At 44.0% G+C, this 25,653-nt stretch overlaps 1 protein-coding gene across 1 annotated transcript; it reads right to left on the minus strand.

Moving 5' to 3' along the window:
• Positions 1-2,502: 2,502 nt before the first annotated feature.
• Positions 2,503-7,222, minus strand: LOC122446004 (olfactory receptor 13A1-like; the record flags this gene model as incomplete). Its single annotated transcript, XM_043475648.1, has 2 exons — positions 6,278-7,222; positions 2,503-2,514 (listed from the first exon to the last, which is right to left on the minus strand). Coding segments are annotated over exons 1-2 (957 nt in total), but the record flags the coding sequence as incomplete, so codon positions are not given.
• Positions 7,223-25,653: the final 18,431 nt, after the last annotated feature.

Raw genomic sequence — 25,653 nt, forward strand, 5'->3', positions numbered from 1 at the left:
TATAAAACTCCTAGAGGAGAACATAGGCAAAACACTCTCCGACATAAATCACAGCAAGATCCTCTATGACCCACCTCCCAGAATATTGGAAATAAAAGCAAAACTAAACAAATGGGACCTAATGAAACTTAAAAGCTTTTGCACTACAAAAGCTATTTGTTCTTTGCTACACACAGACATCACCAGATAGATGGTCGATACCAAAATCCGATTGGTTATATTCTTTGCAGTCGAAAATGGAGAAGCTCTATATACAGTCAGCAAAAACAAGACCAGGAACTGACTGTGGCTCAGATCATGAACACCTTGTTGCAAAATTCAGACTTAAATTGAAGAAAGAAGGGAAAACCACTAGACCATTCAGATATGACCTAAATCAAATCCCTTACAATTATACACTGAAAGTGAAAAATAGATTCAAGGGATTAGATCTGATAGACAGAGTGCCTGAAGAACTATGGACAGAGGTTCGTGACATTGTACAGGAGGTGGTGACCAAAACTATCCCCAAGAAAAAGAAATGCAAAAAGGCAAAATGGTTGTCTGAGGAGGCCTTACAAACAGCTGAGAAAAGAAGAGAAGCTAAAGGCAAAGGAGAAAAGGAAAGATATATCCATCCAAATGGAGAGTTCCAAAGAATAGCAAGGAGAGATAAGAAAGCCTTCCTCTGTGATCAATACAAAGAAATAGAGGTAAACAATAGAAAGGGAAAGACTAGAGATCTCTTCAAGAAGATTAGAGATACCAAGGGAACATATCATGCAAAGATGCGCTCAATAAAGGACAGAAATGGTATGGACCTAACAAAAGGAGAAGATATTAAGAAGGTGACAAGAATACACAGAAGAACTATACAGAAAAGATTTTCATGACCCAGGTAATCACTGTGGTGTGATCACTCACCTAGAGCCAGACATCCTGGAATGTGAAGTCAAGTGGGCCTTAGGAAACATCGCTATGAACAAAGCTTTTCTAAAGCCAACTTATATATCTTCAAGTTCTCAGTCCATGTACTGCTGAACCCTAGCTTGAGGGACTTGGAGCGTTACCTCACCAGCATGTGCAATGAATGCTATTGTACAGTGGTTTGAACTTCCTTTGGCATTGTCTTTCTTTGGGGTTGGAATGAAAGCTGAGTTTTTCCAGTCCTGTGGCCACTGCTGAGTTTTCCAAATTCACTGCCATATTGAGTGCAGCACTTTAACAGCATGACCTTTGTGGATTTGAAATAGCTCAGCTGGAATTCCATCACCTCCACTAGCTTTGTTCTTGGTGATGCTTCCTAAGGCCCATTTGACTTCACATTCCAGGATGTCTGGCTTTCGGTTAGTGATCACACCACTGTGGTTACCCAGGTCATTAAGCAGATGGTGAGAGTGAACATCAGCATTTTAGAAATCAGTGAATTAAATTGAAAAGGAATGGGAAAATTTAATTCAGATAACCACTGTATCTACTGCTGTGGGCAAGAATCCCTTAGAAGGAATGGAGCAGCCCTCATAGTCAACAAAAGAGTTCCAAATGTAGTACTTGGGTGAAGTCTCAAAAATGACAGAATGATCTTGGTTCATTTCCAAGACAAACTATTCAATATCACAGTAATTCAAGTCTATGCACCAACCACTAATGCCAAAGAAGTCTCAAAAATGACAGAATGATCTTGGTTCATTTCCAAGACAAACTATTCAACATCACAGTAATTCAAGTCTATGCGCCAACCACTAACGCCAAAGAGGCTGAATTCAAATGGTTCTATGAAGACCTACAAGACCTTCTAGAACAAACAAACACCAAAAGAAGATGTCCTTTTCATCATAGGGGATTGGAATGCAAAAGTAGGAAGTCAAGAGATACCTGGAGTAACAGGCAAGTTTGGCCTTGGAGTATAGAATTGAAGCAGGACAAAGACTAACAGTTTTGCTAAGAGAATGCACTGGTCAGAGCAAGCACCCTCTTTCAACGACAGAAGAGATGACTCTACACATGGATACCACCAGATGGTCAATACTGAAATCAGATTGATTATATTCTTTGCAACAGAAGGAGAAGTCAGCCAAAACAAAACCTGGAGCTGACTGTGGCTCAGATCATGAGTTCCTTTTTGTATAATTCAGACTTAAATTTAAGAAAGTAGGGAAAACCACTAGGTCATTCATGTATGAATGATAACCATATCCCTTATGATTATACTGTGGAAGTGACAAATAGATTCAAGGGATTAGATCTGATAGAGTGCCTGAAGAGCTATGGCTAAAGGTTTGTAACATTGTACAGGCAGTGGTGACAAAAATCATCCCAATGAAAAATGCAACAAGGCAAAATGGTTGTCTGAGGAGACCTTAAAAATAGCTGAGAAAAAAAAAAAATAGCTGAGAAAAGGAGAGGAGACAAAAGGAAAGATATACCCAACTGAATGCAGGGTTCCAAAGAATAGCAAGGAGAGAAAAGAAAGCCTTCTTAAGTGAGCAATGAAAAGAAATAGAAGAAAACAACAGCATGGGAAAGACTAGAGATCTCTTGGAGAAAATTAGAGATAACAAGGGAACATTTCATGCAAAGATGGGCTCAATAAAGGATAGTAACGGTAAGGACCTAACAGAAGCAGAAGAGATTAAGAAGAGGTGGCAAGAATACACAGAAGAACTGAACAAAAAAGGCCTTAATAACCCAGATAAGCACAATGGTGTGGTCACTAACCTAGATATCTTAACTGCTAAGTTGAAAAGAATGTACAAGAAATGCTTGATGCAAATTAAGGTATAAAAACATAATCCACACCAAGCAATCCACTGCTAACCAGAACTGCCACATCCCCTCCAACTGCATCTGCCTGCCTATCCCCCTGCCTCCCTTCTGAGGTGACCACTGTCCCAAATTTCCCTTCTAATTTTCTCAATAGTTTTATTACTTGTACTGTTTCATTTTTCTTACTTTTGTGTTTCTAGACGTGATTCCATCATAACCTCTATGCACCTTGTGAGCTGCAGGTGCCAGTTAGTGACCAGGGTGGTCCACTATCCATCAGATCACTCCCATGTTTCTGTTGCTGCAAAGAGTGTTGCTCAGACCATTTTCATGCATGCTTCCTGGAACACTTTGCAAGAGCATCTCTAGATCAGGTGTGTCAAGGGCTACATGATACATAACACCATGTGACTTCCTAAGTATTTGAACTTATGTCATCTGGTCCCATAACTTCCTGGCAAATAGAAGGGGAAAAGGTGGAAGCAGTGACAGATTTTCTTCTCTTGGGCTCTAAAATCACTGTGGATGGGGTCTGCAGCCATGAAATTAGAAGATGATTGTTTCTGGGCAGGAAAGCTGTGTCAAACTTGAGTGCTAAGTTGCTTCAGTTGTGTCTGACCCTGTGACCCCATGAATTATAGCCTGCCGGCTCCCCTGTCCATGGAATCCTCCAGGCAGGAATATTGGAGTGGGTTTTCATGCCCTTCTCCAGGGGATCTTCCAACCCAGGGATCGAATCTGTGTCTCTTATGTCTCCTGCATTGGCAGATGGGTTCTTTACCACTAGCACCATCTATTAAAAAGCAAAGACATCACTTTGCTGACAAAGGTCCATATAGTTAAGGCTATGTTTTTTTTCCAGTAGTCATGTATGGATGTGAGAGCTGGACAATAAAGAAGGCAGAGCACTGAAGAACTGATGCTTTCAAACTGTGGTGCTGGAGAAAACTTGGGATTCCCTTGGAAAGCAAGGCAATCAAACCAGTCAACCTTACAGGAAATCAACCCTGAATGTTCATTGGAAGGATTAATGCTGAAACTGAAGTTCCAATATTTTGTGTACCTAATGCGAACAGCTGACTCATTGGAAAAAAACACTGCTGCTGGGAAAGATTGAAGGCAGAAAGAGAAAAGGGTGACAGAGGATGAGATACTTGGATGGCATCACCAATTCAATGGACATGAACTTGGGCAAACTCCGGGCGATGGTGAGGGACAGGGAAGCCTGGTGTGCTGCAGTCCACGGGGTTGGGAAGAGTTGGACATGACTTAGCAACTAAACAACAATAAAAACTCTTATCAGCTGTCCAAGTGGTCCTGTCCATTTGCAACACTAAGTACTAATGGGTTTTTTAATGTTTACCCATCTAACAGATTAATGGCAGTTAATCCTGGTCCCAATGTGCATTTCTCTGATTATGAATGAAGTAGAGAATCTCTTCATGAATGTTTATTCTTCAAACTTGTATCTTCTTTTGTAAAATGCCTACTTATGTACTTACTCTTCCTTTGTGGTTTCTTTCTCTCATTGTTTGTAGGAATGTATATGTATCCTAGTTAATGATCCTTCTTAAGTTTTATGTATTGCATTGATTTTTCCTTCTCTTTGGGCTATGTTTTCACACTATTTGTCGAATTTTTCTTATAAACAGTTTAAAATTATCAGTCTTTTATTTTGGAATTAGCACTTTTTTGACTTTAAAATCTGTCTTTGCCCTAGAAAGATCAGAAGGCTAGTTGCCATTTTTAAAGTTCTGCCTTTCGTATTTATATCTTAAGTCATGTGGAACTGATTTTTGCATATGGTAGGGGCTAAGGATAAAATTTGTTTTTCCCATATAGATATTAATCATCCCGGGACAGTTAACTAGGCTTTATGGCTCATACGTGCAATTTCAGCTGTGGTGCACACATTGATGCTGTCTGTGAATGGTTTGCTCTGTCTGAGCTGAGACCAGGACACAAACTGAGAGGAAGTAGAGTTTCCTCAACTCAGGAACAGGACTTCTCAGGTCCTGCAGCCTCTCTGTTATTTTTCACCCCTTCCTTAGAAAATGTTAAGTTTCTCCATTACTAAGTCTAAGCCATGGACATCCAGAAAACAGTCACTTCTACTGTTGGGCAGAGAGAGTTCCAGGTAAGGCTGACCACACAGGCTCCCCTACTCTGGGGGTAAACCATGGGCCTCTCCAACCTCATATCCCTGAGCTATGATGCAGCTTGCATCCAGCCTGCTAAGGGACCCTGCACCTGCATGCCTGCTCTGCTTCTCCAAGGCCAAGGATTTCGATCTTCCCTGGGGTGGGGGAAACCACTCTTGTCTGGACACCAGCCTCAGATTCCCCTGGGGATTTGCCTTTGGCCTCAAAAAGCTTGACTGTTTGGTTGTTGATAAGAGCATTGGAATTTTATCTTAACTCCAAGCTGCACACTCAGACTTTTCGTTATTCCTTTGTTTTCTTCTTTCATGATATATGACCACTTTAAGACTTACTGATGTTGCCTCGATGATAAAAGGTTTAGAATAGAAGAAAGACTGGGAATGAAACATCAATCTCCCTACATTCTCTGAAGGAAGTTTTATTTGATTGAACATGTTTATCTGAAGAGACCCATTATTCATCTATGCAACACCAAGAACAAGAACTAAAATGTAGGGAATTCCCTGGTGGTCCAGGGGTTAGGACTTGGTGCTTTCATTGCTCTTGGCCTGGGTTCATTCTGTGGTTGGGGAACTAATTCCACAAGGTTGTGGTACAGGCAAAAAAATAAAAAAGAACTAAAACGCGGTCAAAGAGACAGTTGTTACATGGATTTACAGTTCAAAGTAGAACCAGGGAAGGTTGAGTAAGGCCAGGTAGATTAGGAGTCAGATTGTGTGGTCAAACAGAACAGGTGACAGGACTCTGAGCCCAGGTAAAACAAGGGATAGTTCCATGAGGCCCAGGTAGAACATGACACAGGCTGAGTGAGGCCGAGCGGAATGTGGATGAGTTATGTGGGCTCCAGGCAGATGTGCGGACAAGCTCTAAAGGCCCAGGTAAAGCGGGACCTGGCCATGTGATGCCAGGTAACCAGCTGCAGGAGGCAGAGGGAGGGGCTGTTGGGGAAGATGAAGGAAGTTGAGGGATGTGGCAGGGTAACTTGAAGATCAGGACCCAACCGTGCACTGAGGGAGGGTCTGTGCAGAGACCACAGAAGGTGAGAAGATACAGCCAGTGGCCCTTTCAGCTGGAGCTAGTACTGTGTGGCAGGTTGGGACAACCAAGGAAAAGCTGAGTTGAGAGGGGCCTTGAAGAAGGTTGAGGGTCAGGTTCCTGGAGGCCACCCAGGGGTGGAGAGATGTTTACCTGGATGCAAGAAGGCCACCTCCCAGGACCTGGGTCTACAGTTCTGCAGCTGAGGCCTTATTGGGTGCACAGGGCCCCAACTCGAGGGTAAGGGTACTGAGAGGATGATAGCCAGCTCTTTCTCCTCCAAGCTGGTCTCAGGGAGGCAGCCCATGCACCCCAGGGCGGAGAAGGGCTTGCACAAGTCTCCCCAGGGCATGTTTAACCTCCGTGTTCCTCAGAGAGTAGATGATGGGGTTCAGGGTGGGGTTCAGCATCGTGTAGAGCACTGCGGACACCTTGCTTCTCTCAGGGCGGTAGCTGGAGGCCGGACTGATGTAAGCACAGAACACTGCGGAGTAGTACACCGCGACCACCAGAAGGTGGGAGGAGCAGGTGGAGAAGGCCCGCCGCCTGCCGGCAGCCGAGCGCATGCGCAGGATGCTGGCGACGATGCAGCCGTAGGAAGCCAGAGTGAGCAGGAAGTTGACGACTCCATAGAAGGCATCGGCTAAGACAGTCATGATGCTGTTCACAAGTGTGGGGCTGCAGGAGAGCAGCAGGAGTGGGGGGATCTCGCAGAAGAAGTGTGCGATAACGTTGGGGCCGCAGAAGGACAGCCGCGTCATCAGCCCAGCGTGCAGCGACCCGTTGAGGGCACAGACGGCCCACACGCCCACGGCCAGCAACCTGCACAGCCGCGGGCTCATCCATGTGCTGTAGTGCAGCGGGCGGCAGATGGCCACGTAGCGGTCGTAGGCCATGACCGTCAGCAGCAGCAGCTCGGAAGATGCGGACCAGGTGAGGAAGAACAGCTGGGCCATGCACCCCGGGAAGGAGATGGTGTTTTCCTCGAAGGCCAGGCCCGCCAGCGCCTTGGGCAGCACAGATGAGGTGCAGACAATATCCATAGCAGCCAGATTACAGAGGAAAAAGTACATGGGGCTTTGGAGGCTGGCGCTGTGGCTGACCACGGCGATGATCACAGCGTTGCCCGTGAGTGCCACGGTGTAGAGGGAGAAGAAGCAGCCGAAAAGGGGCAGCTGCAGGCGGGGGTGCTCCGAGAAGCCCTGAAGCACGAATTCTGTCACCAGAGTCTCGTTGGACCTTGTGGCCCAGCCGGGAGCAGCCCCAAGGCCGTGCTCCATGTGTGCACAGACCTGTGACAGAGGTTACACGACGCTGGCGCCAGACTCTACCCAGGTGACCATCTCAGAAGGCAGCCTGGTCTTGGAAAGGGAGGGCTGACCCGACTGCTTCACAGGAGTCTGTTTATTCCTTAACTTCCAAACCCAACACTCTTCCGAAAGCCGTATACCCTTCATTTACTTCTCTTTTCATTTTGTACTCCGAGAAACACTGTCCTCTAGCGCTTCTAGCCCCATCCCCGTCCTCACTTCCTTGTTTGTGAGCCACTTACAGCTGAGCCAGTTCCCAGGCGCCACGGCTGAGCCCCTCCCCCAGCCCATGCTCCCGCCTCCAGCCCCATCTCCGTAAAGGACATACTGCTGCTTTTCAGCTGTTCCCCCTGGGTTCCCATCTCCATCTTTTCTGAACTTGTGCTCCTTGCACTTCAGGATTACTTCTGTGGCTGATCCTGCCCTCAGTCCAACATCACTCCTATCTACCCCCAACCCCAGACCCGTGAACTGCAATTCTGCCTCAAACTACAGGCTTTCAAACTCAAAATTCAAACCTAAACTGTTGGCCCTTGCCCCAAATGTGTTCATCGTGTAGTTTTACAGCAGCAGAAGGTAACTCACCCATCCTCCTAGTCACCCAGCCACCCAAAACCCTGGGTGTAGGCTTTGGGGCAACAGGACCTTGCTTGGACCACATCAAGCTTTAGTTCCTGGTCGTGGAGGTTCTCAGAATATATTTGTTCCAGGAGCCTTTTATGGTTTTCTTACTTCTCAGCCTCTGGTTCCCGAGGCCTGTAGGCAGAGCTTCCTGCACAATGTTCACAGATGCTCCATCTGTCATTCACAGATATGTACCTAACTTCAAGCTTTTTTGTCACCATCTGTATGTCCGGTTTCTCCCTCCAACACCCTCCGGTATGTTCCCAACTGGGTTAACGGTGATGCCCTGGGATGAACACCTGATCCTGAAATTTCATTCCCCTCTGTGAAGCTCACCAAGACTTAGCAGAGTGCTCAGGTGAAAAATCACAGAAAACTAACCAAACTGATCGCATGGACCACAGCCTTCCCTAACTCAATGAAACTATGAGCCAGGCCTTGTAGGGCCACCCAAGACGGACAGGTCATGGTGGAGAGTTATAACAAAACATGGTCCATGGGAGAAGGGAATGGAAAACCGCTTGAGTATTCTTGCCTAAGGAACCCCATGCACAACATGAAAAGGCAAAAAGATACAACACTGAAAGATGAACTCCCCAGGTTGGTAGGTGCTCAATATGCTACTGTAGAAGAGTGGAGAAATAACTCCAAAAAGAATGAATAGATAGAGCCAAAAGGAAAACAATGCCCAGTTGTGGATGTGACTGGTGACGGAAGTAAAGTCTGATGCTGTAAAGCATATTGCATAGGGACCTGGAATGTTAGGTCCATGAATCAAGGTAAATTGGAAGTGGTCAAACAGGAGATGGTAAGGGTGAACATCAACATTTTAGGAATCATTAAACTAAAATGGACTGTACTGGACAAATTTAATTCAGCTGACCATTATATCTACTACTGTGGGCAAGAATCCCTTAGAAGAAATGGAGTAGGACTCAGAGTCAACAACAGATCGGGAATGCAGTTCTTGAGTGCAGTGTCAAAAATGACAGAATGATCTCTGTTCGTTTCCAAGGTCAACCATTCAACATCACAGTAATCCAAGTCTATGCCATGACCACTAATGCTGAAGATGAATGGTTCTATGAGGACCTACAAGACCTTCTAGAACTAACACCAAAAAAAGATGTCCTGTTCATCATAGAGGACTGCAATGCAAAGGTAGGAAGTCAGGACATACCTGGAGTAACAGGCAAGTTTGGCCTTGGAGTACAAAATGAAGCAGGGCAAAGGCTAACAGAGTTTTGCCAAGAGAATGCACTGGTCATAGCAAACACCCTCTTCCAACAACACAAGAGACACATGGACATCACCAGATGGTCAATAGCAGAATCAGATTGATTATATTCTTTGCAGCCAAAAATGGAGAAGCTCTATACAGTCAGCAAAAGAAAGACTGGAAACTGACTGTGGCTCAGATCATAAACACGTTATTGCAACATTCAGACTTAAATTAAAGAGGTAGGGAAAACCACTAAACCATTCAGGTATGACCTAAATCAAATCCCTTACAATTATACAACGAAAATGACAAATAGATTCAAGGGATTAGATCTCATAGAGAGCCTGAAGAACTATAGACAGGGGTTCATAACATTGTACAGGAGGCGGTGATCAAAACCATCCCCAAGAAAAAGAAAGGCAAAAAGGCAAAATGGTTGTCTGAGGAGGCCTTACAAATAGCTGAGAAAAGAAGAGAAGCTAAAGGCAAAGGAGAAAAGGAAAGATATACCCATCTGAACGCAGAGTTCCAAAGAATAGCAAGGAGAGATAAGAAAACCTTCCTCAGTAATCAATACCAAAAAGTAGAGGAAGACAACAGAATTGGAGAGACTAGAGATCTCTTCAAAAAAATTAGAGATACCAAGGGAACATATCATGCAAAGATGGGCACAACAATGGTATGGGACAGAAATGGTATGGACCTAACAGAAGCAGAAGATATTAAGAAGAGGTGGCAAGAGTACACAAAAGAACTACCCAGAAAAGATCTTAATGACCCAGATAACCATGATGGTGTTAAGTCAAGTGGGCCTTATGAAGCATCACTATGAACAAAGGTAGTGGAGGTGATGGAATTCCAGTTGAGCTATTTCAAATCCTAAAAGATGATGCTGTGAAAGTGCTGCACTCAATATGCCAGCAAATTTAGAAAACTCAGCAGTGGCCACAGGCCTGGAAAAGGTCAGTTTTCATTTCAATCCCAAAGAAAGACAATGCCAAAGAATGTTCAAACTACCACACAATTGTGCTCATCTCGCACACTAGCAAAGTAATGCTCAAAATTCTCCAAGCAAATCTTCAACAGTATGTGAACTGAGAACTTCCAAATGTTCAAGCTGGATTTAGAAAAGGCAAAGGAACCAGAGATCAAATTGCCAACATCTGGTGGATCTTAGAAAAAGAGAGAGAGTTCCAGAAAGACATTGACTTCTGCTTTATTGACTATGCCAAAGCCTTTGACTGTGTGGATCACAGAACCTGTGGGAAAGTCTTCAAGAGATGAGAATACCAGAACATCTGACCTGCCTCTTGAGACATCTGTATGCAGGTCAAGAAGCAACTTTTAGAACCAGACAAGGAACAACGGACTGTTCCAAGTTGGGAAAGGAATATGTCAAGGTTGTTTATTGTCACCTTACTTATTTAGCTTCTATGCAGAGTACATCATGTGAAATGCCAGGCTTGATGAAGCACAAGCTGGAATCAAGATTGCCGGGAAAAATATCAACAACCTCAGATATGCAAATAACACCACCCTTATGGCAGAAAGCAAGAGGTACTGAAGAGCCTCTTGATGAAAGTGAAAGAAGAGACTGAAAAAGCTGGCTTAAAACTCAGCATTCAATAAATGAAGATCATGGCATCCAGTCCCATCACTTCATGGCAAATAGATGGGCTAACAGTGGAAACAGTGACAGACTTCATTTTCTTGGGTTCCAAAATCACTGCAGATGGTAACTGTAGCCATAAAATTAAAAGACACTTGCTCCTTGGAAGGAAAGCTAGAACCAAGCTAGACAGCATATTAAAAAGCAGAGATATTACTTTGCCAATATTACTTTGTCTAGTCAAAGCTATGGTTTACCCAGTAGTCATGCATGGATGTGAGAGTTGGACCATAAATAAAGCTGACCACCGAAGAACTGGTGCCTTTGAACTGCGGTGTTGAAGAAGACTCTTGAGAGTCCCTTGGACTGCAAGAAGATCCAACCAGTCAATCCTAAAGGAAATCAGTCCTGAATATTCATTGGAAGGACTGATGCTGAAGCTCTGATATTTTGGCCACCTGATGTGAAGAACTGACTCATTGGAAAAGGTTCTGATGCTGGGAAAGATTGAAGGCAGGAGGAGAAGGGGACAACAGAGGATGAGATTGTTGGATGACATCACCAACTCAATGGACATGAGTTTGAGCAAACTCTGGGAGTTGGTGATGCTTCAGGGAAGCCTGGCATGCTGCAGTCCATAGGGTCACAAAGAGTCGGACACAAGTGTGTGACTGAACTTAACAGGTGAGCTGATGCTCCTTACCTCTTGAGATGGCCCCATGACCCCTCTTGCAGGTTTCCTCACTGAGGCATCAGTACCCACCCCAACCCTCAACTGATAATCCCTGGAGGTGCCAGTTCTTCACACAGCTTCTTCCCTGGAAATACCCTCTGGTTTCCACCTCCTCTTACTCTGCCCGCAGGAAAAAGACCTTCATCCTTCAAGGTGTGTCACTGCATGTCCTACTTCAGGAAGCTCTTCCCATCCTTATGATCATCTCAAGAAAACTCATCTTCTCCCCACTTTCCTCCCAAGAGCTTTTGCTGTTCAGTTCCCATGACAGCCCTCAAAAGCTTCCATTGTCTTCCATGTACTGACTCTTTTCTCTAAAGGCTTTTCCACAGTAGGATCCACAGCCCATTTTTCTTCCTATCTCAATGCTGACCTCTGAGATCAACAGAGAGCGTTTCTCAATCAAGGTTCAAACAATAAATGAATGAGTGACTTTCATGACCATATTGGGCTCTTCACTGACCCCAAACTCGTCCCTTACCAGCCAGGAATTTAAATAGAAAGTGTTTCCACCAAGGCCATCAGGGGCTCTGTTATCACTGAAACTGGGGGGAGGAGTGGTACTCAGCAGACCCTGGCAGCATCTGGCAGCTACGCTGTGGTGGCTTCCATCCAGAATCGGGACTCTGTTGCTGCTGCATCGCTATCACTCCCGTAGGCTCTCACCCAAGCTGAAGGTGTGCCAAGGCCAACTCCTGCCCATACAGGTAGTACGTCTGTCTGACCGTGCTTCCTTGCTGTCACAGAAATGGAAAATTGCTTCCACTTCATCACCACTTGAAAATCTCACACTAATGCCTCTCATTAGCAAAATCAAAGTCACAACAAGAACCAGCCTAAGGAGCTCTAGGAAACCCAGGTTTTGCATCACAGTCAATTTGGTCAGGCAGTAACACACAAGTGGGTGGTGGGTTCTGCTCCCAACAACAGAGCAGTGATCACACTGGCCATTCTTCAGCTAATAAGCATCATCTGTAGTCAAATGTTAAAACCACCACTTGAAATCTTCAAAGAGCGTTCAGAAGGAGGCAGGTGTCAGGTGGGAATCTACCTGGGGAAGGAGGGATCTTTCTGAAGATTTCTGCTTTATGGCTTTTCACCTAAGGCTACTCACAAGCCTGTGCAGATGTGAGTCTGGTAAGACAAGCTGAAATCTGAAATTTTATAGGGTTTGTTTTGATGGAGAATATTCACCTCACATTTATTCACAATAGCCCAAATATGGAACATCAATGAAAAAAATGGGTTAACAAACTGAGGTATATTCATAAAACTGGAACATTGCCACAGAAGAGACTGAACTAAATACATAATAACATCGATCACAAAGCAAAGGGGAGTGAAAATAGGCTGGTCACAAAGAAAATACATTATGTGACTCCATTTATGTGATTTTAGAACAGGCAAAACTGATCTCTGACAGGAAAAAATGAGATCAGTGCTTGCCTTTGAGGGCCTGAGTGGGGCTGACCAAGAAGGAGCATGGCAGGAATTCTGAGTCAAGAAAGTGTCCTGCATTTGACAGAGATGGGCTACTTAGCATTGCACTTGTCAAAACATCTGTCACATGGTTCATCTACGATGCATGCATTTCATTAGGTAATCCAGTGGTAGAGAATCCACCTGCCAATGCAGAGACACTGGTTCGATCCCTAGGTGGGGAAGATCCCTTGGAGAAGGAAATGGCAACCCACTCCAGTATTCTTGCCTGGTAAATCCCATGGACAGAGGAGTCTGAACAGTGGACTAAAGTCCATGGGGTCACAAAGAGTCAGATACAAATTAGTGACTAAACAACAATTTCCCTTAAAAACTGCAAATAAATCTTATGTTTGGTTTTAAAAATGGCATAGGTCATCCACCCTGAAACTGCTTTCTGTGTGTCTCAGGCCTCAGCAAAGGGGTGATGGGAGCCACTTGCTGAGAAGGGGGAGACAAACGGCTGCATGGTGCGGTGTGAAGCCTGGAGACCCCAGGCACTGATGCCTTTGGGGCAACTCTATCAAGGTGTAATTTGAAAATTTTTCACTGATGTGTATGTCAGTGAAGCCATCACCACTCTCCTGTGATCTCATGTCTTAATGCATAGATGGACACAGGAATAAGTGTGTGTGTGTATACACACCTCTGTCCTCTGAGACCAACTGAAGCAAGGAGAGATGAGTAACTATGAGAATCCAAACTTTTATCCCTAAAGATCAGTTTCCAGTAAAAAGACCCAAGTTTGATTCCATGAGTGGGGCAAGGAAAGCACAAGATGAGTTCAGAATATCTTCCTTTGTGCCAAAATGTGAGAAATTGCTCAAAGATTGATGACAATACATCAAAAGGAGACAGAGGCAGTCTGACAGGATTCCAACTGGTAAAGTCTTAACCCATTTGAGAACTAAAATAAATAATGTTAAGAAAGGACTAAACTCCACTGAGAAAGATTCGTGAATCTACACTTAACATTAAATAATTTGAGAGAAGGGACAATATGTTCTTAAAGTATATACAGCTAGTGAATTTCATAGGAAAAGGGACTCCCAGACCATCAGTCATTGTGAAAATTGGTGGATGAGTGAAAGTTGGCCCAGAGGCAGGGCTTTTACCTAGTCTCTACTTGGATTATTTTCCCCACATTTTATCTGCTAGTCAGAGAGGTAAACAGTAAGTTCCCTTTATCACCTTCGCCGAGTGGCAATAGGCAGTTCTGCTGATGAGGGGCAAGCATCTGCCCTGGGGTATATGCAGGAGTCTGCCTGCTTCTTCCAGTGCCTTGTGGAAATTACATCAGAGACGTCAGGAATGGACTGGGAACTTCACCCCAGTAGACACTGGCCACCCCCTGCCTGGACCTGGCCTGGGAGACTGCCTTGCCTGGGCTAATCCACCTGCCAAAATTCATGTATTCTCTGTATAATATTTTGTATACACAGCTTAGATTAAATGATAAGATTAGAATGACTCATTTTAAAAAAATCAAGAATTGGTCTGATTCCTGTCCATTTTCCTGAACAGAGACTATTTTAATGCCTGTCTTCCTGCTGGCAGGAGAGGTAAGTATTCTTATCCCTGTATTTCAGGTACAGGAACTGACATCCAGAGGGTATGAATCACGTGCTCCCCAGCCCCAACACACAGAGGACCAGGCGAAGGATTCTCTGGATGCACATTGAGGGAACTTCACACTCATGCAGGCTGTTTGGGAGTAGAGCTTGGGCTCTGAAATGTCCATCCAGAGAAGGCCAAGAGTTGAGCTGCTGGGGCTGCCCCATGCAAGAGAGGACGCCAACTGTCTGGAAATGAAGTGGTACTTTCATGGAGCTTGGGGCAGCCTCACAACAGCCCACAGGCATTGAACAGGGGAATGATCCTACAGGGCTGACCACCCACCTGAGAGCTGAGATCCAGCAGAACATGGCTGCTTTGGGCCCAAGTTATGTTCAACTTGAGATGCCCCAGGGCCCATCAGCCCCAAGGTGGAAGCTTTGTGCCCCACCCAAGAGCCCAGCCCTCTTATCACTGTCCTGGCCTCTCTGAACTTTCTCTCCTGGTTTTTGCTCTGACTTGAAGGTCAAATGATGTGAATGTTTATTTAGGCAGTTTCTTGTCATCCAGGGGCTTGGTGAGCTCTGATGTGACTGGGTCAGTATTTTTCTTTCATTGAGAGGCAGGGTCAGGGACTGTTGACAAGGGGTCAGAGGCTGCTGCTGCTACAGCAGTTTCTCAGAGTTCTCTGGAGGCCATGACTGAGTGAGAGGACCCCTAAGTCTTGCCTAGTCATAGATTTGGGTGTTAGATTCTTCAAAGTTTGCTTCATTTCAAAAGTAGATTTATTGCATTACAGATGAGTAAGAAAACCAGGTTTTGAACATGGGTAAAAATAACATGTATGAATGAAAATGGTCATTAAAAAAGGATTTTTTATATAATTTATATTCTTTTATATAATGGAACATAAGACCAAACTTTTCTACCATATTCTTATCTTTGATCAGTAACTTCCCAAAAAAATTTGAAGAAGTGTTAGTTCACTTAGAATACAGTGCCAGAACTCCACATTGAGTTCCAAGAACCGTGACAAAACTCCATTTGTAGTGAGAAGTAAATATCTGTTCTCTTAATAACTCATGATAGAACAGCCATACTTACCTCCCCTTTGTTGGCTCCTAGTGGCCTCAGTGGATGTTCTGGACAGAGGCTCCAAAGTCAGCACTTTGTAAGTAAGACAGACCACGGATGCTGTCTGTCCTGCGAGAAGTCACTCTGCAGGGTCCTCCTGACTGCACCTCTGGGTTGAGGTTTGACTGGTCTTCAAGCAAACCTCTGTGTTTCCATGATCAAGCCAGGTGTTTATCCTGGGGACCCTGGGGAGGCAAAGTGGAAGAGAAAGCTCTCAGGGACAATTAAACGTGGCTCGAGGGTTCCTGACCAATGCTTCCTACCAAATAGGTGTTGAGGAGATATGTAGGCAGCAAGAGCCTCCCTCCATAAGGGCGAGCACAGCCCTTCCATGAAGACCATCCCTCCTGACCCCCGCTCCCCACATTCACCTGCAACATGCTGGCATCACAGCCTCACACTGGCCTGTGTGGAAGCCCCTGTTCAGACCAAGTCAACTGAGGCTCTTTTGTCTTAATTGTGCCTTCTACTAACAATACCTCAGTTAAACTCATTCATGATAATATGGATCTATCCCTAGAGTATTTTTGCATGTTTTATGTGTATAACTACCTTTCCTACACAAGCAAGTTAATAAATTGCCAAAACTTCCTAAAACGATGTTCCTTTAGCACTTCAATTTATCCCATAATGGTCTTCAGTGTGGTTGTGGTTTGACTAAATTTACCTATTATTCATCATTCTTTCCATTTAATGAGGATTTTATTCCTTTTCTTTTATATTTAATTTAAACATTTATTGAGATGAAATTCCCGCAACTTGAAATACCCACCTTAAAGTGAGCCATTGAGTGGCGCTGAAGTGAAGATTTTGTATCCACTTTATTGAGACATCTAGTTGATCCAGGAATCCTGTGGGAGTTACTCTGAGTATAATTTACAGTCAGCCTCAATATCAGCATCTGTGGATTCAACCAACCATGGATCATTAGTAATGACTGTAATATTTACTACTGAAAAAATGTCTGGGTATAACTGGCCCACACAGTTCAAATTCATGTTGCTCAAAGGTGAACTGCGATCAACATTGAAAGTCACAGGTTATCATTTTGATGCTTATATACACCATGTCACCACCACTGTGCGTGAGAGAGAACAGCCATGACATTCCTGGGTGTTGTCTTGTGCCCTTGGCTTCAGTTTCGCCCCCAGCCACTTGCTTCCTGCCCCAGCACCACTGCGTTTACATCTAAATTCTATTCGCTTCTTCTAGGATTTCCCATAAATGGAATCATGCAATACCTCCAACTTTAAATAAATAAGTAAAACATCTGTGAGATTTATCCATGTTTTTCGAAGTGTTAGGAATGTGTTCATATTTCTTGGTAGTAGTATTTCATGGTATGGACAAACTATGATTTTCAAAAAAATCTATTTATCTATTGATAAACATTGTATTGCCTCTAGTTTTAAACCTTATATGAACAGTTGCTATGAATCTTTTCAGGCAGTCTTTTTATTGGTGCCAATATATGTTTTTATTTGCCTTGAGTGCACACTTAGAAACAAGTTGCTGGGTTATAAGGCAATGAGCTAAATTGTCTTCCAAGCTGACTGCCCCATTCTAGAATCCTTTGCCTTTCTCTGACAAATAATGATGACAAGCACTTTTCTTGTTCTTATTAACCATATATATATATATATATATATATATATATATATATATATATATAATTCTATGAAGTGCCTGTACAAATGTTATTTTTCCATGGGTGGAGTGGGGCTTGCCCTATTATTGAAATGTGGAAGGCTTTTATAGTCTCAGGAAAGAAGTCCTTTGTTAAATATGGACTATGAAAAAGTGTCACTGTATTGTATATAGACATACAGTCTGTTTCTTCAACTCTATGCCTTGCCTTTTCATTTTCTTAAAGACTTCTTCCAAAGAGCAAAAGTCTTTGTGTTGATGAACTCTAATTTAGCTTCGATCTGTTTGCTTTTAATAGTTGTGTCCTTTTCATGACATTACTTGCTGACAAAGGTCCATCTAGTCAAAGCTATGGTTTTTCCAGTAGTCATGTATGTATGTGAGAGCTGGGCCATAAAGAAAGCTGAGCACTGAAGAATTGATGCTTCTGAACTGTGGTGTTGGAGAAGACTCTTGAGAGTCCCTTGGACTGCAAGGCGATCAAACCAGTCAATCCTAAAGCAAATCAGTCCTGAATATTCATTGGAAGGACTGATGCTGAAGCTGAAGCTCCAATCCTTTGACCACCTGATACAAAGAATGACTCATTGGAAAAATACCCTGATGCTAGGCAAGATTGAAGGCAGGAGGAGAAGGGGATGATAGAGGAGGAGATGGTTGGATGGCATCACCGACTCCATGGACATGAGTTTGAGCAAGCTCCGGGAGTTGGTGATGGACAGGAAGGCCTGGAGTTCTGCAGTCCAAGAGGTCGCAAAGAGTCGGACATGACTGAGCAACTGAACTGAACTGTTTTCTTTTACAATTAGTACCTTTGAGGCTTTAAGAAATATGTCCTAGATATGAAAATTTTCTTCTAACCTTACTTCCAGAAATGTTATGAATTTACAATTTCAGTCTTAGGTTAAGGTCCAAAATCTCTTTTTGAAATAGTCTATTGAAGCATAATTTACACAAAATAAATTGCACAAATTTAATGTGCAATTTGGTAAATTTTGACATAAATCTATTCCTGTGAAACCATAGTCAGTTGATGAACCCCTCTATCCCCCAACGTTCTTCATTGCTCTTTGTTGTATCTTTCTTCCACACCAACCTCCACCTTCCCTTCCAGGATAACCACTTATGTGCTTTTCATCACCACAGATACATTTGCTTTTCAAAATTTTATAAAAATGGAACAATATAGTATGTGTTCTTTTTTGGTCTTCTTGTTTCTCTTACCAAAATTATTCTGAGATCCATCCATATTATAGCATCTATATCAATAGTTCAGCCCTTTAAATGACAAGAAGGAACACCTTGTATGGCTGTACCATGATTGGTTAGGGTTAGGGTTCAAGTCAGACTGCTCACACCAGTTCAAAATGCAGAAAAGGCACTTGGCAAAATTCAACATTTTCTCATGATAAAAATGAACAAGGAATGAAAAGGAACTTTCTCAACCTGATAAAAAGCACCTAAAAAATCCACAGATCCCACCACTCTTGGTGAAAATCTAGATGCTTTCCCCTTAAGATCAGAACATGTCAAGGATGTCCACTCATGCCACTTCTAACCAACATCATACTAGAGGCTGTAGACAGGGCAATTGAGCAAATTAAAAATGCACACAGATTGGATCATCTTTTTTCCAAGGTGGGTTTCCCTGGTAACTCAGATGGTAAAGAATCTGCCTGCAATGCAGGAAACCTGGGTTTGATCTCTGGGTTGGGAAAATCCCCTGGAGAAGGAAATGGCAACCCACTTCTGTATTCTTGCCTGGAGAATTCCATGGATAGAGGAGCATAGCAGGCTATAGTCCATGGGGTAGCAGAGTCAAGACATGACTGAGCAACTACCACTTGATACAGTTGATACAGCTTCCCAAGATGCCTTAAAAGCAGAGAGGATCTGGGGCTTAGGAGAGTGAAATGCACTTCTTGTTTAACCAGTGGGCTTGGGACAGAACAACCACTTCTGCTTAATAAATGAGCAGAGGGTCAGAGGAAAGCCTCAAACCAGAAACAGAAACACATAATGAGGTGCAGACTGGAGTGCAGTCTGCCTCTGGTTACTGCAAGGAAGTAATTTATTAGTCGGGCTGCAGGGAAAGCTGATGCTGTCTTAGCCCATGTTCCCTATTATTAATTGTCTCCAGATGTTAGCTAAATTAAATTGTTGGGCATCTTCAAAATGTTAAACAAACCTGAAACATCTAGTGAATAAGTTTGAGGCAAGTTTAATGGAAAAGATCAAGTGTGAGGATGAATTCCAGGGCCCACAGCTCTGACCTGTAAGTGCTTCTATCTGCCTCCAAAGGCTTCACTTTGTATAACGGAGTACATATGAATTATCTCTATTGCATTATTACAACTTTAAACTTGGAAAATTACTTTTTTCCCCTACCAAAACATACACTGCTACAGTTACTGTTTTAAATTTGAATTTAGAATTTGATTGCTACACTAGTGTCTTCTCCATGTTATAATACTTTTGAAGATACAGTGACTTTTATAAATATGTGATTGACTTAGTGACACTTACTATGGCATTTAAGAGTTGGTGATGGACAGGGAGGCCTGGCATACTGCAATTCATGGGGTTGCAAAGGGTCGGACATGACTGAGCGACTGAATTGAACTTGGTGGCCTAAAAACCTTACAAACATTGTCTATACATATTTAGCCATTTCATTCTTCACCACTGCTTCCAGACTGTTGCAGTCTGACTTTTACATCTATCACCTTTACTCAGATTTTAATTGTCCTAGAAATTAACCCTATGGTTAAACTCAATTAAGTCTCATGGTTTTATTGAGTGCTCTCTCACTGGGTCTTTCTGTAGTACTCAGGGCTCTATTTTCCTTTCTTTTGCATCAAAGGCATGGCACTCTTCAGATGATACTGTTGTATCTTAGGTAATTCCTTAAACATTTTTTTAATTAGCAAAAACTTCAAACAAGAAGTGGGAAAAATAGTATAATAAATCCTTGTTTACCTATCAGCCGGTTTCCATAATGGTTAATACTTTGCTATTCTGAATGTAAAAAATGCTGCTGTGAAAGTGCTGCACTCAATATGCCAGCAAATTTGGAAAACTCAGCAGTGGCCACAGCACTGGAAAAGTCAGTTTTCATTCCAGTCCCAAAGAAAGGAAATGCCAAGGAATGTTCAAACTACCACACAATTGCACTAATCTCACACACTAGCAAAGTAATGCTCAAAATTCTCCAAGCAAGGCTTCAACAGTATGTGAACCAAGAAATTCCAGATGTTAAAGCTGGATTTAGAAAAGGCAGAGGAACCAGAGATCAAATTGCCAACATCCATTGGATAATAGAAAAATCAAGAGAGTTCCAGATAAACATCTACTTCTGCTTTATTGTGGAGAAGGAAATGGCAACGACTCCAGTATTCTTGCCTGAAGAATCCCATGTACAGAGGAGCCTGGCAGGCTACAGTCCATAGGGTTGCAAAGAGTTGGACACAACTGAGCAACTTTTACTTTTTCATCTTCTGCTTTACTGACTACACCAAAGCCTTTGATTATGCCAAATTAAAAGACACTTGCTCCTTGGAAGGAAAGCTATGACAAACCTAGACAGCATATTAAAAAACAGAGGTATTACTTTGCTGACAAAGGTCCATCTAGTCAAAGCTATGGTTTTTCCAGTAGTCATGCATGGATGTGAGAGTTGGACCATAAAGAAAGCTGAGCGCTGAAGAACTGATGCTTTTGAACTGTGGTGTTGGAGAAGACTCTTGAGAATCCCTTGGAAAGCAAGCAGATCAAACCAGTCAACATTAAAGGAAATCACCCCTGAATGTTCATTGGAAGGACTAACGCTGAAACTGAAACTCCAATCCTAACATGAAGAACTGACTCATTGGAAAAGAACCTGATGCTGGTCAAGATTGAAGGCAGGAGGAGAAGGGCATGACAGAGGATGAGATGGTTGGGTGGCATCACTGACTTGATGGACATGAGTTTGAGCAAGCTTGGGGAATTGGTGATGGACAGGGAAGCCTGGTGTGCTGCAGTCCATGGGGTCGCAAAGACTGAGTGACTGAACTGAACTGAACTGAAATTCTTTGACTGTGTGGATCACAACAAACTGTGGAAAATTCTTCAAGAGATGGGAATACCAGACCACCTGATCTGCCTCCTGAGAATCTGTATGCAGGTCAAGAAGCAACAGTTAGAACTGGACATGCAACAATGGACTCATTCCAAATTGGGAAAGGAGTACATCAAGGCTGTATATTGTTACCGTGCTTATTTAACTTCTATGCAGAATACATCACACAAAATGCCAGGGTGGATGAAGCACAAACTGGAATCAAGATTGCTGGGAGAAATATCAATAACCTCAGATATGCAGATGACACCACCCTCATGGCAGAAAGCAAGAAGGAACTGAAGAACCTCTTGATGAAAATGAAAGAGGAGAGTGAAAAAGCTGTCTTAAAACTCAGCATTCATAAAACTAAGATCATGACATCTGGTCTCATCACTTCATGTCAAATAGGTGGGGAAACAATGGAAACAGTGACAGACTTTACTTTTTTGGGTTCCAAAATCACTGCAGATGGTGACTGCACCCATGAAATTTAACGACTCTTGCTTCTTGGAAGAAAAGCTATGACAAACATAGACAGCATATTAAAAAGCAGAGATATTACTTTGCCGATAGAGGTCTATCTAGTCAAAGCTATGGTTTTTCCAGTAGTCATGCATGGATGCGAGTTGGACCATAAAGAAAGCTTAGTGCCGAAGAATTGATGCTTTTGAACTGTGGTGTTGGAGAAGACTCTAGAGAGTCCTTTGGACTACAAGGAGATCAAACCAGTCAATCCTAAAACAAATCAGTCCTGAATATTCATTTGGAAGGACTGAGGCTGAAGCTGAAGCTCCAATATTTTGGCCACCTGATGTGAAGAACTGACTCATTGGAAAATACCCTGATGCTGGGCAATACTGAAGGCAGGAGAAGGGGATGACAGAGGATGAGATGGTTGGATGGCATCACCAACTCAATGGACATGAGTTTGAGCAAGCTCTGGGAATTGGTGATGGACAGGGAGGCCTGAAGTGCTGCAGTCCATGAGGTCACAAAAAGTTGGACGCAACTGAACTGAACTAAACTGGATTTTAAAGACTACACAGAGTTTGCACTGAAACATCCGGTGAATGAACACATGTGGGGGCTACTGGAGTCACCAAAGGAGGAAGGAGTTCAGCTCAGAGAAAGTCCATGAGTCGCGGTGCTAACCTTGACTAGCGGCACTCCTGCCTCTCATTGGCACTGTGTTGTGGGGCAGGAGAGGACGCAGGCCCCACTAGCTATCAGCAGAAAGAATTCCCATGGAAGACACCCAAGAGAGGGTGAGCACATTCTGCAGAGCACCTTAAACTCCCTCAAGGTCCTTTGTCACACTAATCACCTTCTTCCAGGAGCATTCAGCCATCGAGTGCCTTCAAGATCCACATTCTGCAGCCAGGCCTCTGCTTCATCTGCTTCACCTTCACCCTTCAGGCACCTGTGACCCCGCTCTGTAATGCCCCAGCCCTTTCTCTGAGCTCTTCTGGCCAACTGCATGCCTCCAGCTCCACCTTCCACCCTCCACCCATATGCCCTGAGCTCTCAGACACACTGCTGTGTCTCCATCAGCTCACACACCAGTTTGGCATCTGCAGAAAGTGTGACGGTGCACCATGTTGTGTCCTGGGCTTGATAGTGCTGGGGAATTGAGTCTGGAGGTAGTCTCTACACAGCATCATGTTTTTGACACATTTTGTCCTTTAACTGTATTTTCACAAGTTGTTGTTATTATTATTATTATTATTATTATTGCTAGGAGTTAATGCAAACATCTATGTATTTAAACTCTACATTTGTGTAATGTCAAAGGGGTTTCAAGGGGCCCTATTTCTGTTGGTTTGAATTAAAAAATATCCAGAGCACATGTTTCTAAATGGAAGGTACTAGGTGTCAATGAATTTAGTCTTTGTTCCCAGTAGAAGATGCCACCTAATGAGTACATTCTAGGTTATGATAACTTGTCATTTCAGTTTCCTTGAGCCAGCATTTGATACTTTTAGACAGTGAGTTTATAGTCTTTCTGCTAAAAATGTAAGGACTTTTGTGAGGGCTGCCTTGACATCCTTGTTCCTCAGGGTGCAGATGAGAGGGTTCAAGGTGGGGCTCATGGTAGAATAAAGCACTGCCATCACCTTGCCAGTCCCTGGAAGTAGCTGGAGCAAGGGCTCAGGTAGGTGTAGATGATGGTGGAGTAGTACATGGTCACCACGATGAGGTGGGACGAGCAGGTGGAGAAGGCTCGCCACTTCCCCTCAGCTGTACAAATCTCAGGATGGTGGAGATGGTGAAGCCATAGGACACCATGGTGAGCAGGAAATTCAGCACAGCAAAGAAGATGTCACAATTGCCATGATGTCCACATAGGTGGAGGAGGAGAAGAGTGGGAGCAGAGGGGGCATCTCACAAAAGTGGTTGACCACATTGGGGCTGCAGAAGGTCAGCTGTAGCATCAGGCAGGTGTTGACTCCAGCTCCGATGCCCCACACAGCCCCCGCCAGTGCAGCACACACCCTGGGGCCAGCAGATTGACATGTAGTGGCCGTAGGCCATGGCCGTGAAGAACAGCACCTCCCCCGTCACTGAGGATAACAGGAAGTACATCTGGGCCATGCAGCCCCCACAGGAGATGCTCTTCTTCCCTGCCACCAGAATCTCGAGCAGCTTGGGCACCACAGTGCATGAGCCGAGAGCATCCAGCACAGACAGGTTGGCCAGGAAGAAGTATGTGGGGGTACGGAGCCTGGAGCTACAAGTGATGGCAGCCATAATGAGGGAATTGCCACAGAGCACCATGGTGTAGAGAGACAGAAAAAGGCTGAAGAAGAGGACCTGGAGCTGTGGTGTCTGAGAAGCCCCAAAGAATGAATTCTGTTACCAGTGACTGATTCCTCATGGCTTTGGACTACTCTGCTCAGACTCTGTCTTTCTCTATAGCTGCACTGGAAAAAAGTGTGTGGAATTTAAGGTCTATATAGATAGGTAGGTCAAGATGCCTTCACAGCTCAGACCCACCCAGAATTAGAGTAATTTTATGTCTCATTATCCTCAGGCACCATCAACTAAGAAGCTCCTCTCAGAAATGGGCAGCAGCTCTGTCTATCTGCTGTCATTGCCCCGGACAGAGCTCATGTGTCTTCCCATGTGCTCTCATCGCCTTCACAGCAGAAAGACCTGCGAAGTGCAAACCTGACTGTACGGGGGCCTGCTAGAGGCCTTCAGGAGGACAACATCCCCGTGTTCCATCCTAGCCACAGACTGTCCAGCCTCATCCCTCCTCTCAAATCCCATCCTGTTTGCCAACCCCAGACATGGGCTTCCACCTCAGTGAGCACCATACCCTGATAGGCAGTCTGGGCTTAGGGAGGGCTATCTGCTTTGGTGGACAGGGCTGATTCCAGGGGAGGACAGGAGGACAGGCCCAGAGTCAAGAGGGAGAGTCTAGTCACTGAAGGGAGAAGAACCGAGGTATAGGCTGAGAGGTCCAGGCAGGAGCACTCACAGAGATGGGTCAAAGGTGATTCAGACAACCCCTGAGCAGGCAGGAGCTCATAGTCAAAGCCCAAGGCAAACACAAGAGGGGCACAGAGGAAAGTGTTTCCCCCAAGCAGTTTTCTGATGCTGTTGTTTCTGCCCCACTGAACACCCAGACCCCAGAATGATGCCTCCAGACTGGGGAAGGGTGGACTCATGGACACTGGTAGGGATTTGGATCCACTCTGCAGAGGTGACCTTGCTCACGGCCCTCATCCTGTCTGACCCTGTGCTGACATTTTAGAAATAAGCACAATTTCAGATGAATTTCACATTCCTCAGTCTTGTTTGTTGTTCATGAACGTAGACACAGAGAAACATTTCAAGAAGAAGCCTGTAAATGACAAGTGCAGAAGCCTTGGTTTGCTGAGAAGGCTGTGTGCCTCTGAGCACTTCAGAAAGACACACAGTTTTTAAGGCTTACAGAGTCTCTGAACTGGACCTGGAACAGGCTTGCCTGCCTCAGGCATATTATGTGTCTCTAAAGACACACTGGCCCTTTCCAGACAACCAGCAAATTATTCCCAAGAAAGCAATGCTATTGTTCCAGAATAGATCACAGTTTTATTTATTATTGAGTGAGAGAATCTGTTTCTTCCACCCCAGGCCCAGATCAGCTTAAAGGAAAGGTCACTGATAACCACAGACGCCCCCAGGCAGGGGTTAGTCAATTAAGTCTATAAGTGAAGCACCTTTTAAGAGTTTCCTATCACAAACGAGTGACAAGTATTACTGTCACTATTCTAGTTATGACTTTAGAGTCTCAAAGCAGAGTGCATGTCTT

Source organism: Cervus canadensis, chromosome 8 (genome assembly GCF_019320065.1).
Source record: "Cervus canadensis isolate Bull #8, Minnesota chromosome 8, ASM1932006v1, whole genome shotgun sequence".
In the NCBI taxonomy this organism is placed as follows: Eukaryota; Metazoa; Chordata; class Mammalia; order Artiodactyla; family Cervidae; genus Cervus; species Cervus canadensis.